General features: G+C 38.3%; 1 protein-coding gene across 5 annotated transcripts in view; it reads right to left on the bottom strand.

Moving 5' to 3' along the window:
* The window catches only part of LOC126248514 (uncharacterized), a 75458-nt gene that overhangs the window by 21379 nt on the left and 39020 nt on the right, over window positions 1-15059 (bottom strand). For all 5 annotated transcript variants that reach the window (XM_049949561.1, XM_049949562.1, XM_049949565.1 and 2 more), the window contains exons 3-4: window positions 13075-13400; window positions 4864-5012 (exon numbers count right to left, since the gene is read on the bottom strand). In XM_049949561.1, coding sequence (XP_049805518.1) covers window positions 4864-5012; window positions 13075-13400 — 475 coding nt within the window. The remainder of the gene's footprint in view (window positions 1-4863; window positions 5013-13074; window positions 13401-15059) is intronic.

The raw sequence follows: 15059 nt of genomic DNA, 5'->3' as shown, positions 1-15059 counted from the left end.
AATGTTGAAATAAACATCCTGCTTAATTTTCATAGTAATCTGAATGAATACATCCAAGATATAATATGCAAAACATACCCAACGACACAGAACACCCCCCCCCCCCCAGACTGATGTACACCCTCTACACTGTGTGGGTTAAATACCTCACTGGGTCATCTGTGCACTCTACGCCTTTCGAAAAGATCCAAAATCACTAGTCAGTGGAACACACTGCACAATTCCAGTCACCTACTGTCCAGTTTCTATGTTTCTTGGGCCAATGAAAGATATCCGGCTTGATGTACTACTGTGACCACTGATGTTTTGCAAGGTGCCAAAATTGCATGCAGTTCCCTTTGTAATTTTCACTCAAACTGGTCAAGATGGACCTGCATTCACAAACACCAGCAATTTGTTGTGTTTGAAACTGTCACTGACAAAGTGTGACACTCATCTCCACTCCCTGTCGGTTGTTATATTTTCACAACCACTGTTCTTATGCCACTTTACATGGTTGCGAAAGGCACACCACTCTATGTAGACATGTTAGAGAGTCCATGTTGACACACCAACAAGGACAACTTCATTCACGGTGTAGTTATGGGTAGTCCAAACACGATAGCTCTTTTCTACCATTCTGTCATGTCTCCAAGTCAATTCATCATACTTTGTTGATTCTGTACAACTAACTGGCACATACACACCACTTCACTGTCATGACTGACTTCAGCAATGGAGGGTCACGTGAACACCTAGTGCCAATCCTACAGCACTCCAATGCACCCTGTCAGCTCATTTATGGAGGTGACTAATATTTTGTCTGATGAGCTCATTTTACCAGTCATTCCACTTAAAAACATGCTCGTGTACATAATAGCAGGAAGTTCAGTTCATAACTGATAACTGAAAACAAGTTAGAAACAACATTTTCAGACATATGAACTTCTGATAATTGTTGCAATATACCTATGACTCCTGGTGAGACAGAGATGCTTCTCAACATTGAAGAAGATGAACATTTTAAGATGCAAAGTGATTGACAGTGGCTTGAATATCTTAACAGTGCTTTCCATACAAAAGGAATGCAAATCTTATTTCAATGAAATGGTTACTGACTAGTTTCCTTCAAGGGATACAGGAGATTGGAGTTTGTGTACAATAATTGCATAAAGGTATATTCCTCTGTCAGGTGAAAATGGCATGGATATTATTTTACGTTAATTTATTTTACTTGTAATTATATTTTCTAGTAAAATTATGTGTGTTTCATATGGATGGCATTTTCATATGCAGGTATTTTTAAATTTCGATGTAAACCCACAGCTGTAGTAGTCGCAAGCCACCACTGTGTCACTGTATTTTCAGCTTAACTCTGAGATAGAGCTGTAATAAAAATTTTAATGTAACTCTTTTTTTGCTCCTGCCATGTGTATGGGAAGAATCATTTATATCATCCACACTGTACATTTCAGCATTACTATTTCATCAAAATTTTATACACTGATCGGCTGCTTGTATATTCATATACACCATACCTTCCTTGTCTCGTCACAATTCTCACAATCTGATAACAATTCATATTCCTTTTACACATGATATTTCTCAATGAAAAACAAAAATATTAAATAATGTGGAGTTTCCACTCCTACACATTGTTTCAACCAGATGGAAGGCAGGGTGCAAGTTAGTTTTCATCTCTTTGCCCATAAGAAGAAACTCAGTAATGTTGTTCTGAACAGAAATTAACAAACTTTCAAATTCAGACAGCAAACAAAATTATCTAAGAACTGTGAGTATATAAACTGTCTTCAAAGAAGAAGAAGAAGAAGAAGAAGAAGAAGGAACTACAATACTTTAAATATCATTGTACCAGAAATGAGATATCTGTGATGTGAATGAAGAAAGAGGAAAAGAAAGAATTATTTGTTCGGTTTTCATTAAAGATGCTTGGGTTTGCTAATACAGAGTAGGTAACAATGTACCTACTTTCTTCCCTAAAGTAATGCACTACCTGTTTCATTTTTGAGCATAGCAGCTAATCAGCTATTTTAAGTCTAATTGCAGTAAACACACAAATCTTTTTCCCTCCTCTTTTCAACACATCCTATTTTCCTCAATCCCCTTCACCTGTCTGCCACATAAATGAAAGATCATTTATCATAAACTAATCTTTACTATTTCAGCATCTTTTGGAGAAGCTGTCATTGGTGTCACACCTGTGCGTCAAGCCGTTATGAAACACTGCTAACATTAAGTATATCACAATACTGAAACAGATGTATAAAGCATACAGCAGTCATGTGAATGAATTAACTGTCTACTAAGTGTAAGCCATGATTTAATCTCTAACCTAACCAAAATATATCTGCTTTACTTGTAATACTCAATGGGCCTTTTATTATAAAATCTTATGTCTAACATAACAGTATTGATAATCTGATAATGTTCTTGGGTTCCACTTGAACCTACAACTTGAAACCAGAATTTTCTTTTAATTCGCTCCACACCCCATAACCTCTGATTATCTGCAAAGATAAAGAACAAAGAAGAAGAAATAAGTTCCTAGGGCTGCATCTACCTTTTATTTCTGTCTTTCAAACATAAAGAGCTGGCCATGTTAATTGTTTTATGGTAAATACTGAATGTAATAAACAAGTTTCATGTCTATTCCCACTTGTCCCTTCTTACAACAGCTCATACATTCTTAACGGTGTCTGAAGTGCAAAGATTCCTCGCACCTTGAATCTCTGTGAGCAAACAAACTAGACAAATGTTTTTCGTGGCCATTTACCCCATATTCCAGCAATCTTACTGAGCACCGAAGAAAACGCTCTCGACATTCCTCATACTTTTTTCCCTTTAAAAAAGAATGAAGGTAATATATGTTTCAGCTTACCATCAACTTTCTCACTATTTTGATGCTAATGGACAAACATATCATATAAATGTGCATCCCATACAACTAGTTAAAGGCTTTACAAATTTTATATTCTTCAATAAATCAATGATGAACATAAAATTTATTTCAATGTGGAGCATGAAACTGCTTTCAACGATTGTTACTTGCACATGACTGCCTCAAATATATGGAAACAGAGTGTCCCAAATGATTGGAAAGTGTCTCGTGCTATTCCAGTTTTCAAGAAGGTTGGTTGGTTGGTTTTGGGGAAGGAGACCAGACAGTGTGGTCATCGGTCTCATCGGATTAGGGAAGGATGGGGAAGGAAGTCGGCCGTGCCCTTTCAGAGGAACCATCCCGGCATTTGCCTGGAGTGATGTAGGGAAATCACGGAAAACCTAAATCAGGATGGCCGGACGCGGGATTGAACCGTCGTCCTCCCGAATGCGAGTCCAGTGTCTAACCACTGCGCCACCTCGCTCGGTAGTTTTCAAGAAGAGTTGCAGGACAGATGCATAGGTTACAGGCCTCAAACATTAATATTTCCTAACTTCTAGAAATCTGTTGCACCATTTCTGCATTTAGCCAAGTAAAGCAAGCAAAAGCTTATGAAATGTAAATAAGTACGCTACTGAAATTTAAGTAGCCTTTAGCATACCTCAAATAATATGGAAGTCCAATTTTATTTGTGATGTACATAAAAATATAGTACATGAGGTTTTTTGTGACATACAAAACAACATGCACATAATGGTTTCTCGTTAAACAGCAAAGTAACAATTTGTGCACACCAATAAGCGTGTCACTGCAATATAAGGCGAAGACATAAAAGACTGACTGCAGTAAGTAGTACGACAAGTTACAAAAATGAAACCTTGGACAAGCACACATGAAACTTCACTTCACAATGACGACAGCAGAAACACAAAGAATGTAAATACTGACACATTCACTGCAGAATGACCTCAACATTATTTATATACATCTGTGGGAATATGTCAGTTATGAACAAATGATATATGAATAATAATATCAGGTACGAAGAAGTCAGTACAACATCTCACACAATAAGTTATGACAGTAACAAGCATCTACAATAATTTTTCAATCGGTAGATAAGTAGTCTCCATAAAACAAAATAGTCTGACTCACTACCATCGTAACTTGAAGGTATACTATTTCCCTGGACATCTGAGTGTTCTGAAAATATCGCACACCAGTTTAACGAAGGAGGGTACAAACAAAGTGTTTTACTGCTGTGGAGAGAAAAAGGGGGGGGGGGGGGATTAGTGCTGCATTAGAATAACTGATTAGCACAGTTATTTTGGTGATGCAAAAGAAAAGCACAAAACATAAGTAGTTCACAAGAAGCTTCTCACTCACCTGGCCACAGCTAGCATATGCTGTTTCCTTCTCTTACATTTTTTCACATTGTTATACACTTTTAAGGCTTTAGGAGAATAGATAAAATAGTTTTTGAATGACAGCACTAATCAAAATATTACCAAAAGTGTGAAATACTAGAAGCACAAAGACGCAACTCACTTGCATTAACAGTCCACAACGCAAGTGTGATAAATAATTTATGCATAAGAAAGTATTATTTGAGAAGGAATGGCAGAATAACAGTATTATCGCAAATAAGCAAATTGCCATTGATTTCTTACAAAAGGTGTGCAATATAATACAAAATTGTCCTTCCTGTTAGAGGTATTTCCTAGCTGTTAACACCTGATGATATGCGTTTCAGGAACTATCTAAATCAGCTACTTATTTTCCAAATCAGCCTAGTACTGACATCAGAAGTTTAAAGCTGTAAAGAAAAATACAAACTGCACAAGTCTTTTATTAAATAAAATTTGCCAACTAAAGTAAATTCAGTATTTCCTGCTTCATAAAACAATATGACAACTGAAAATAAGTCACTGGGCAGCAAACTAATACTTTTCTAACAGGCCAATTTAAATGGAAGAACATCTTACCATGCCAATGAATAAGTGACTTTATGAGCTCACAACCATCTAGTTTGTCATTATTGTCTGCATCATGCATTTTGAAATAGTGAAACTGAAGTTCCTGTTCAGTCATTTTGCTTGTATCTATTGGAACTTCCATGTGTTCCTGTATGTGGCTGCAACAAGGAAATATTCCCATTAATTATTTTACAGGTACAGTAAAGTAAGACAGATATTGCTTAACTTTCTTGACAGGTTAAAATTCCACACTAGACTGGAACTAGTTTCAGTCTCTGAATTTCTAATTAACTAAGCTGCTTTACAGGCCACCAAAGAATCCAACACTGACTGATTAATACTTTAAAATCAGCCACAAACCTTGGTGTCATGGCTTTCACTTTCAGAGGAGGTCTTTTGTATAATTCTGCAGGCCTGACACACTTGGGACACAAAAAGACTTGCTCCATCACAGCCTAAAATTACTTTCAGGACAAAGTGCAATCAGATAGTTAACTATAATAATGGAATATACTGTGTGAAATGAAGAAACAATGCACCAAGTGAAGGTAATGACTCACTCAGCATTGAGCAGTTGACTGGCAAATAAACAAGATTGAAAATATAGCTAAGCTTACTTAGAGCTAACTAATAACACTGGAAACAATGCCAATTTTATACATAACTGGACACAAGGATAAACAGTACTGAACTGACAACATGAGGGGATGTAACAGTATCACCAATGCAAGGTAATTATACAATAGCAAATCTCCCATCCACATGTTTGAGGTGTGCTACACGTTATCCTCCTATTATTTCAAGTTTATACAATATATTTTCTCACTACTAACAACCTGATATTGGGACCACTCAAGATGGAAGTACTGCGTAGTGATGAAAACTAACCCTGCCACATAGCAGGTGTACTATCTGATCAAAAGTATCTGGACACCTTACGTAATGTGAAGCTGACTGCTAGATGTCAAGAGAGGCACACCCACCAGTCTTGTGGAAATCCAATGGAAGGGTTTGGATTTGGCAAATGCCTGGAGAACAGTACCTATCATTACATGTAGTGCAGTAGTGAAGTACAGAGAAAACAGTGTTACAACAAAAGGATGTTTTTGATGGTTAGGCCATGGCCCCCTATTGTGCTTAAAGGAAGTGCTAAACGCAGAAGGATATGAACAAATTTTATAGCACAGTGTTCTGCATACAGTAGAGGAACAATTCAGAGACTACGACTGTTTGTATCACAGCATGACAATGCAACCTGCCATAAATCAACATCTGCGAGGCAATGATTTGTGAACAATAACGTTCCCGAAATGCAATGGCTGGTCCAGAGACGTGACCTGAACCCAAAGGAACACCTTTGGAATGTTGAATTTGCTCCAGATCCAAGCATCCAACATCACTAACTTCTTTGGTTTCAGGTCTTGAGGAGGAATGGGCTGCCATGCCTCCACACACATTCAGATACCTCACTGAAAGCATACAGAGTTCATGCTGTCATAAAGGTGAAGTGTGGGCACACCCCATATTAATGTCCATTACTTGGTGTCTGGATACTTTTGATCAGATAGTGTACACTCAATTGAGTTCCAGTTATCTATTTTAGTTCAGCTGCCCCTGCCCATCTCATATACTCTGTTCAGAATACACCATCAAGCAATGGAGACATAGAGAACTTACTCATGAAATTTACATCCTGTTCTTTAAAGCTTTGGATTTTGAGTATCTCTTGTGTTCTTTTATGCTTTTAATTACAACCAGTACTGAATGACGCAATTTTTAAATTCAATAAAGCAACCTAATGTAACACTCACATTATCTTGCAGAGTTACTACACGTGTTGGCATTAAAACACGGTGAGAATAAGGTAAGAGGTGGCAAATTTCTAAGTTTCAAATACAATTTGAGGAGTAAAATAACATTTAACTGGGGATGCCAATGTTCATCTATAATATAAGTTGTTGAGACAGTAAGTGCAAATGGAAAGCAACAAAACAAGACTCTTGGAGTTTATATCTGTAGTGAAATTAGAAAAATTATGTACCTTTCATGAATGTACACACATACTGTGGTAGCTAAAACACGCCATCCCAAATACACCCAAAATGATAAAATATGTCAAAGGTTCTCACTAACTGATAACAGAAAATGTGGCCAATTTTCTTACTTAGGCAAATCATTTTAATAACTACCATTACAAAATTATGACACCGACTTAAAAAACAGGAGTTATATACCGTCTTCTGTTGCATCGGAAACAGACTTTGGAGAGGATGTCAATGAGATAACAAGTAGAACAAAATCAAATTGTAACATGTTAACAGTGACCCAAACCACTGTCCTGCTGTCATAAGAACAAATATCTAAAAATCTTTTCCACTCCACTGGCTGGCTGATACAGCAACTGTTACAAACTCACACAGGTTTTTGACGAATGCTTATTTTCAGATCACTACATAATCTGGTGATGCCCCAAAAGAGTGAAATGCATTATTAAATAATCATTATTTTGCAACCAAGACTTTTTTATTTTTGAAAGAACAAATATCTGTCCTACTGAACCAAATGTATGAAAACACGTAACTCAAGTATATAATGTGAGTTGACCTGCACAATTCAAGCCTATCAGTCTGCGTTTTTCTATGGTTGGTTGGTTGGCTGGTTGGTTGGTTCGGGGGAGGGGACCGAACAGTGATGTCATTGGTCCCATTAGATTAGGGATGAATGGAAAAGGAAGTCAGCTGTGCCCTTCCAGAGGAACCATCATGGCATTTACCTGAAGCAATTTAGGGAAAACTTGGAAAACCTAAATCAGGATGGCTGGATGCAGGTTTCAACTGTCATCCTCTTGAATGTGAGTCAAGTGTGCTAACCATTGCACCGCCTTGGGCGGCTATTCTGACAGGAAAAATGAAATGGAATCATTATTTGTCTGTTTCAATTTGATTTCAGTAGTGAATTTTCTATCTTGCCTGCAGAACAATAGCATGAACTTGACTGATAACAGTTTTATAGACAGTTTTTCAGGTTAAAACAATCTGTATCCAGCTTTTGATGGACTAACTGATCACGATACACAGTTAATGAAAATAAATAGCGTAACACCTTACAGCTCTGAGGCATGTTCATACAAAGCAGTGAAATTTATTAATGAGACCAAGATACAATGCGTTAGGAATAAGTTTAGGTGATATGGGATGAGGTATAAACAGAAAGAGCTGTGGAAATCAATACATTCAAATTGTGTGTCATTGTTTGAAAGTAGCTTTCCTAAAAAGTTATCCAGAAATTTTATTAAAAAGGAAAAGGACAAGTAAGCCATTGATAACTACTGGGAAAATGAAAATTTATATGGGCACCAGAACAAGTCAAGATCCAATGTTACTTGCATTCTTAAAAAGTGTAATATTTTAAGGAAAAGCATTAAAATGTTTAGAAACATGCACCTCCTGACAGAAATTAATAATGCAGATAAGATTAAAATCATTTGGGACATTGTGAAATGAGATATACAACTCATCCATGGCACAGGAAATCATCACAAAGAAAATGGGTGACAAATTTTCATCCAATATCCTTACTGATATGCTTTTCCAAAATATTCAAAAAAATAATGACATACTCAAGAATAGTTTCACACATAAGTAGAAACGATTTACTTAGCATATCAAAGTTTGGATTCCACTAGGGTTGCCCAGCTGAAAATTCTAATAATATATTCACTCACATAATTTTAAAAGCCTTAAATACAACAATATTGCCAGTTGGAATTTTTTGCTATCTTTGCTAGTCATTTGATTGCCTAGATCAAGTTACTCCCTTAGAAAAACTTACATTTTCTGGAACTGATGGCTTTATGAACAATTGATTTGAATCCTGCTTAACAAAATGAATGCAAAAAGTTGTGGTAAACAATACAAACAATGTTGAAAGGAGAGAACATTTTAGTGACTGGGGAAAAATAAAAAGAGGGAGGTCCCACAGGAGGTAGATTTCAGACTACCTAACAGATCAAAACGAAAATTTCTGTTCTGACACTGACAATGTTGCGTGTTTATGGAAAAATTTCAAGGCAATCGTAAAATGCTGAGTGAAACTGTGAGGGATGGGAAAAACCCACCATGGTTCAACAACAAAGTTAGGAAACTACTGCGAAAGCAAAGAGAGCTTCACTGCAAATTTAAATGCAGTCAAAACCTCTCAGACAAACAGAAGCTAAACGATGTCAAAGTTAGCGTAAGGAGGGCTATGCGTGAAGCATTCAGTGAGTTCGAAAGTAAAACTTTATGTACCAAATTGACAGAAAATCCTAGGAAGTTCTGGTCTTACGTTAAATCAGTAAGTGGACCGAAACAGCATATCCAGACACTCTGGGATGATAATGACATTGAAACAGAGGATGACACACGTAAAGCTGAAATACTAAACATCTTTTTCCAAATCTGTTTCACAGAGGAAGACCGCTCTGCAGTTCTTCCTCTAAATCCTCGCACGAACGAAAAAGTGGCTGACATCGAAATAAGTGTCCAAAGAATAGAAAAGCAACTGAAATCACTCAACAGAGGAAAGTCCACTGGACCTGACAGGATACCAATTTGATTCTACACAGAGTACACGAAAGAACTTGCCCCCCCCCCCCTTCTAACAGCCATGTACCACAAGTCTCCAGAGGAACAGAAGGTTCCAAATGATTGGAAGAGAGCACAGGTAGTTCCAGTTTTCAAGAAGGGTCGTCGAGCAGATGCGCAAAACTATAGGTCTATACCTCTGACATCGATCTGTTGTAGAATTTTAGAACATGTTTTTTTGCTCGCATATCATGTCTGAAAACATCCCCCAGGTTGTGGCTAAAGTGCTAGTTCTGCAAGGTTCGCAGGAGAGCTTCTGTAAAGTTTGGAAGGTAGGAGACAAGGTACTGGCGGAAGTAAAGCTGTGAGGACGGGGCATGAGTCATGCTTGGGTAGTTCAGTTAGTAGAGCACTTGCCCGCGAAAGGCAAAGGTCCCGAGTTTGAGTCTCGGCCCAGCAAACAGTTTTAATCTGCCAGGAAGTTTCAAATCATCCTATGTTTTAAGTAAGCTTCTGATTAATGGTGCAATGTCTTCCTGAGTAACCGGACCATCTTCTATTTCAGGGGGGCCTCCCATAGGGCATGTAGGGGTCCTGAATGGTGCTGACAGGTCCTTCTTCCCAGTTGATCCCATTAATACTCGAAAGGATTCAAAACAGAGCTTTGGGCAGTTCAAGCCATAGCATGAATCTCTGCCTCATCCAATAACTCCTGCACAATTCTCACAACATGTGGGCATGCACTGCCAAACATTAGCATACAGTCATCACCAATAAATCAAGTGAAAGGCACGACATCCTCCAAAGGGATATCCTCCACATACTGAAATGCTGTAAGGCTCCCATGCTCCACAAAGAGCAAATCTGTCCTTCCAGGCATACTCACTGCTGCTCACCACCAGAGAACCATGCTGAAAAGGTGCCCTGGATGAGAATAAGCAAGAGGAATACCTTTCCAGGTTTTCTCCAGATTTTCTCTTTGCCATCAGGCGACTGCAGGCCAAAACATGACTAATCAATGGACATTTGCTCCCATTGTTGTACTCTCCAGCAGTGATATTCCCTAATGAGATGTAGCTGAGCTGTGCAATGCTCTCCGACAAGTTCTGCACCTATAGCAGGCCTTCTGGATTGAAGACTGAAGACCGACTTCTTCCAGCCTTCTTCAGTCGATTCCCTCACTGACATTGACTCCCTTCAGCTGTGTGGAGTCTGTTTTGTGCTTCAATGGTGATAGTGGTGGTGGTGGTGTGACAACTGAGGAGAAATTTAAGTTGCTAGAAGTGATCATCTCTTACCAATGTTGCTCTTCTTGTGCCCAATATTGGTTTCCTGGCATTACGTCCAGTTTCTCTGTACCTTCTTACAGTTCTGGTAATCATGGGAGTTTTAGTTCTCAACATTTTGGCTATATAATGCACGCTGCAACCAGTTTCAACCAAAGCAACAGCTTTTGCAGCATCTTTAGATTTTACTGGCATGTTTACTCCAGCAAGCTCATTATAAGATCTTTATGTGATTATTGTAAACACATGTAACTGAAATGAGAACAGTACAAAGTACAACAGTAAGTGCTACATGAGCAGGAAAACATTACTGCCTCATGTCCATTGATGTGTTTTTCAGGTTGCGCAGGAGAAAATGATTAAGACTGGTGCAAAAAAACAATTGACAGTTCATTGTTCACTTGCAGAGCAACACATCAATAATGTACCAATACCACATACCCCTTAAAATATATGATAAAATTACACTTCATTTATTATGTGTTGAATTTTTTGTGCCAGTTTTTGTGGTGTCCACTCATGATCATCTTGGAGGTACCTCTTTAAGGCGTTTGGCACTTCACCTGCACCACCACAATATGCACAGGGTGTTTTACAATTACAGGCTTCTATGTGTTGTAGAGTGGATAATTGTGTTATGTCCAGCAACGTACCATTTGGGTGTAAGATAAGTTTGAAAATTTGATCACTTCCAAATCTCCCCCTTCACGGTATGCACACAGCAGTGCAACAAGCTCTGACCTGTGTGCTCTACAGCAGTTGCTTCACACGGCAACACTCCTGTTAATTGCACAAAGTCTATCTGTGATGCATGCTTTCATACACATGGCCCAAAAACCCTCATGCACATCCACTGAGCACCATAGTCAACCCTCCTAGCTGTGAATGTACCATTTTCTCACATCATTTGTTGTAGTCAGGCGAAACTGGTACATGATGGACTGAGACAATTCAGAAAATTTTCTCGATACATGCACTTTGCAGCTCTACATTACATACCATACTGTGAAACAGGAGATTTGAAATTGATCCAATATTTAAATTTATTTTATATTCTAATGATACATTTCTGGACATGGGTTTCTTATCCAGACTTAATCTACAAAATCCCCGCTACAATCCCTTGAAGCCTGTAATAGGAATTGTGAAACACACTGTGTATTCACTAATTAAATTTATCATAAATGATCTTCCACAATTTCAGAATAGTAGTGTCCATAGCTACAACACTAGAGGAAAAAATGATCTCTATTACCCATTTTTAAACCTGCCCGTGACTCTGAAAGGAAATATGCAGCAACAAAAATTTATCATTTGCCCAATAAAATAAATTGTCTAAGAGACAGTAAAGCACATTCTAAATGTAACCTAAAATATTTTTTCTGGACAACTCCTCCAAGACTATGGATGAATTTTTACTTTCAAAGTGTCAGTGTGTAAGGAAAAAAACTAGTTTTTAAGTTTAGTTGCACGAGTACGACTGAAAAATAAAATGTTCATTACTTTTAAAACTAATCATGTATACATATCCTGTAAACTGACTTGCTCTGCATAATTTTGATAAGAATTGTTCAAATGCTCTATGGAACATGTAACAAACTAACTTTTAACTAACTAACACAAAATGGCCTGCATACTCATGAGACTTAACATCTCTGAACTGTGGGGGAAATTAAAACAAGAAGTCCACATTTCAAATAAGTGAACTGACATGTCTCCTGTACAGCAGACATATATTCTGAAATTCTGCGCCTTAAACACATTTCACATTACAAAGAAAAACAAATGACTTGCAAAGACATGAACTGGTGAGAAACATGGGCATGTATTACTGCTCAAGGTTAACAGTCTGAGCACTTGATATTAAAGTTATAACAACAAACATGTGAACCACACCTGAGTTATGTATCTATTCGCTTTTGGGACAGGAGGGGAGATATTTGTGGGGCCACTTTGTAGGACAGCAGTTTGTGGCACTACGATCTTGTTACTATTTGGTCCAGTTCCACACACGTTATGTCACCGACGACAACTTCATACACTCCTTCCAATGCCATAGAAAAAGTATTTCGTTCATTTTTTTGAAGTAGCTATAAAATTTAAAAATTACTTGTGTACAACAGAAAATTTTCCCAAGTGCCCACAACAACTAAGCCCAAACTGCACAGTGATATATTTGTTAATTACAGATACATTTTGGATGGCTTGGCTACGATGGCTCACCCATTAGACCTTTCTTTGCTCAACATGTCAACTAGTATTTGCAGAAATGACAGTTATAACCAAATCATTTACTCTGAGCACATATGAAGTATTAATATGAGCAAACATCTATTTCATTCTCAAATTGTTTCCACATAATTTCTTACTCTTTCTCATGAGCAATGTTAGCAGCATTCAGAATCTGCTGATGCTGCACAGGCACTCCCTGTTGGACTGGTACCCCTTGCTGGACCGGTACCCCCTGTTGCACAGGCACACCCTGTTGGACTGGTACACCCTGCTGGACAGGCACACCCTGTTGGACTGGCACACCCTGTTGCACAGGCACACCCTGCTGTACAGGCACACCTTGCTGTACAGGCACACCTTGCTGTACAGGCACACCCTGTTGCACAGGCATACCCTGCTGCATGGGCACACCCTGCTGCATGGGCACACCTTGCTGGACAGGCACATGGACTTGGCCTGGCACCTGTGCAAAAACTCTCATTTTATTATAAGTTTTAATAACTCATCCGACAAGAAACCGTATATTTATATTTAAGAATAGGGAGGTACAGCAGATTCAACTAAACAACACATTCAGCAACTTGGAAAATGAAGATTACACAGAAAGAGTCAGAAAGGGCACTTGTGTAACACAGGTTTAACACAGAAGACGATGCAGTTGTAAAGAGACCGAAATAAAATATCTCGCATGGGATGAAGCCACTATTATAGAAAAGGGGAGTGTTTCAAGGATACAATAACAAGAATTCTCATAATTAAACAAATCTATTTGGTAATGCCTTACAGAGCATGTAATGTGCTAAAACAAAAATTTGGTTCAAGAAACAATTCAAAAGAATATAAGCATGGAGGAGCAATAACAGAAGGTAAATGAAACAGTAGCTAACAAGAGAGATAAAACTGCACAATAATTAAATGCCTCAAAAAATGTTGTCCTCCACTGTGACATTCTCAGATAAATGTTTCACGGATTTTGTGTGTAATCTCAAATTTTCAACAGTTTCCTCTGTCATTATCACCAGAAGTTATCTATATGGGACTGATGATCTTAGATGTTAAGTCCCATAGTGCTTAGAGCCATAAGTTTTCTATAGGCTGCTTGGTATTTAATCCAGTTGGCAGGAAATATGTCACAGAGACCTCACAGAGTCACAGAACTTCCATATGACGAAAGAGTTTATGTCGATGTCTATGACTGAGGAACATTAGCAGTGATGCCTAGTTTGTTAGATGGTGAATGTGGCTATAAAGATTATTAGTCAGTTCTCACACAAAATTTTGATATTGGCTATACCGGCTTTGACTCACTCAGTATTTTCAATAGACCATAATGCTTTTTGGACGATGGCTGCATCAGAACCATAGGTGTGAGCATCTCCTCAAGGGTCCTACAATGTTCTGAGGCAGCCATCTGCCACGAAGAATTATATGAGGGCAAATCAGGAAGTCTTCCCCCCCCTTTTTTTTTAGCCAAATTACAGCTGTAAATGTGAAGTCAACATATCCATTTCCAGAAGTGGACCTTTGAGGGACTGGCCTTATCTGCTGATGACTCAGCGGCACGGTGCTGCTGTACATTGTTGAAGATGGTGGTTGTGTTTCACACATCCACGGTTTATGAGCAATGAAGTGCAATTTTTTTTCTATGTAGCAAGGATGAAGACCCATCGACATTCACAGGGAAATGTAGCCCACATATGAAGAAAAGTGTATTGCTTTGAAAAGTGTGAGGTGGTCGCGTTGTGAGTTCGCAAAAGTCTGTGACAACTTGCATGACAATGATGATATTTCCCACATGGATGCAATGGTGAAAGCAGATTAGTTTGTGTGCCTCAAAGACATTTCCCAGGACTATACTGTTACTGACAATGAAATATGGGCACTGCATTTCACACCAGAATCAAAGCATGGTGTGGAAACATCCAAGTTTGCCCGTTTTGTTTGTTTGTTTAAAACATGCTCCATTACATTGTGTGTGTGTGTGTGTGTGTGTGTGTGTGTGTGTGTGTGTAATGTAATGTTTGTGTTGTTTGATGATGATGATGATGATGATGATGATGATAGAAGGGAGAGTGTGAAACCCATGCTGGCACATGGCCTACTCCTCGTGAATAGCACCAGG

The sequence above is a fragment of the Schistocerca nitens genome, chromosome 3 (genome assembly GCF_023898315.1).
Source record: "Schistocerca nitens isolate TAMUIC-IGC-003100 chromosome 3, iqSchNite1.1, whole genome shotgun sequence".
Lineage (NCBI taxonomy): Eukaryota > Metazoa > Arthropoda > Insecta > Orthoptera > Acrididae > Schistocerca > Schistocerca nitens.
Note: the sequence above shows the minus strand (reverse complement) of the source record. Positions and strands in the feature narration are given on the sequence as shown.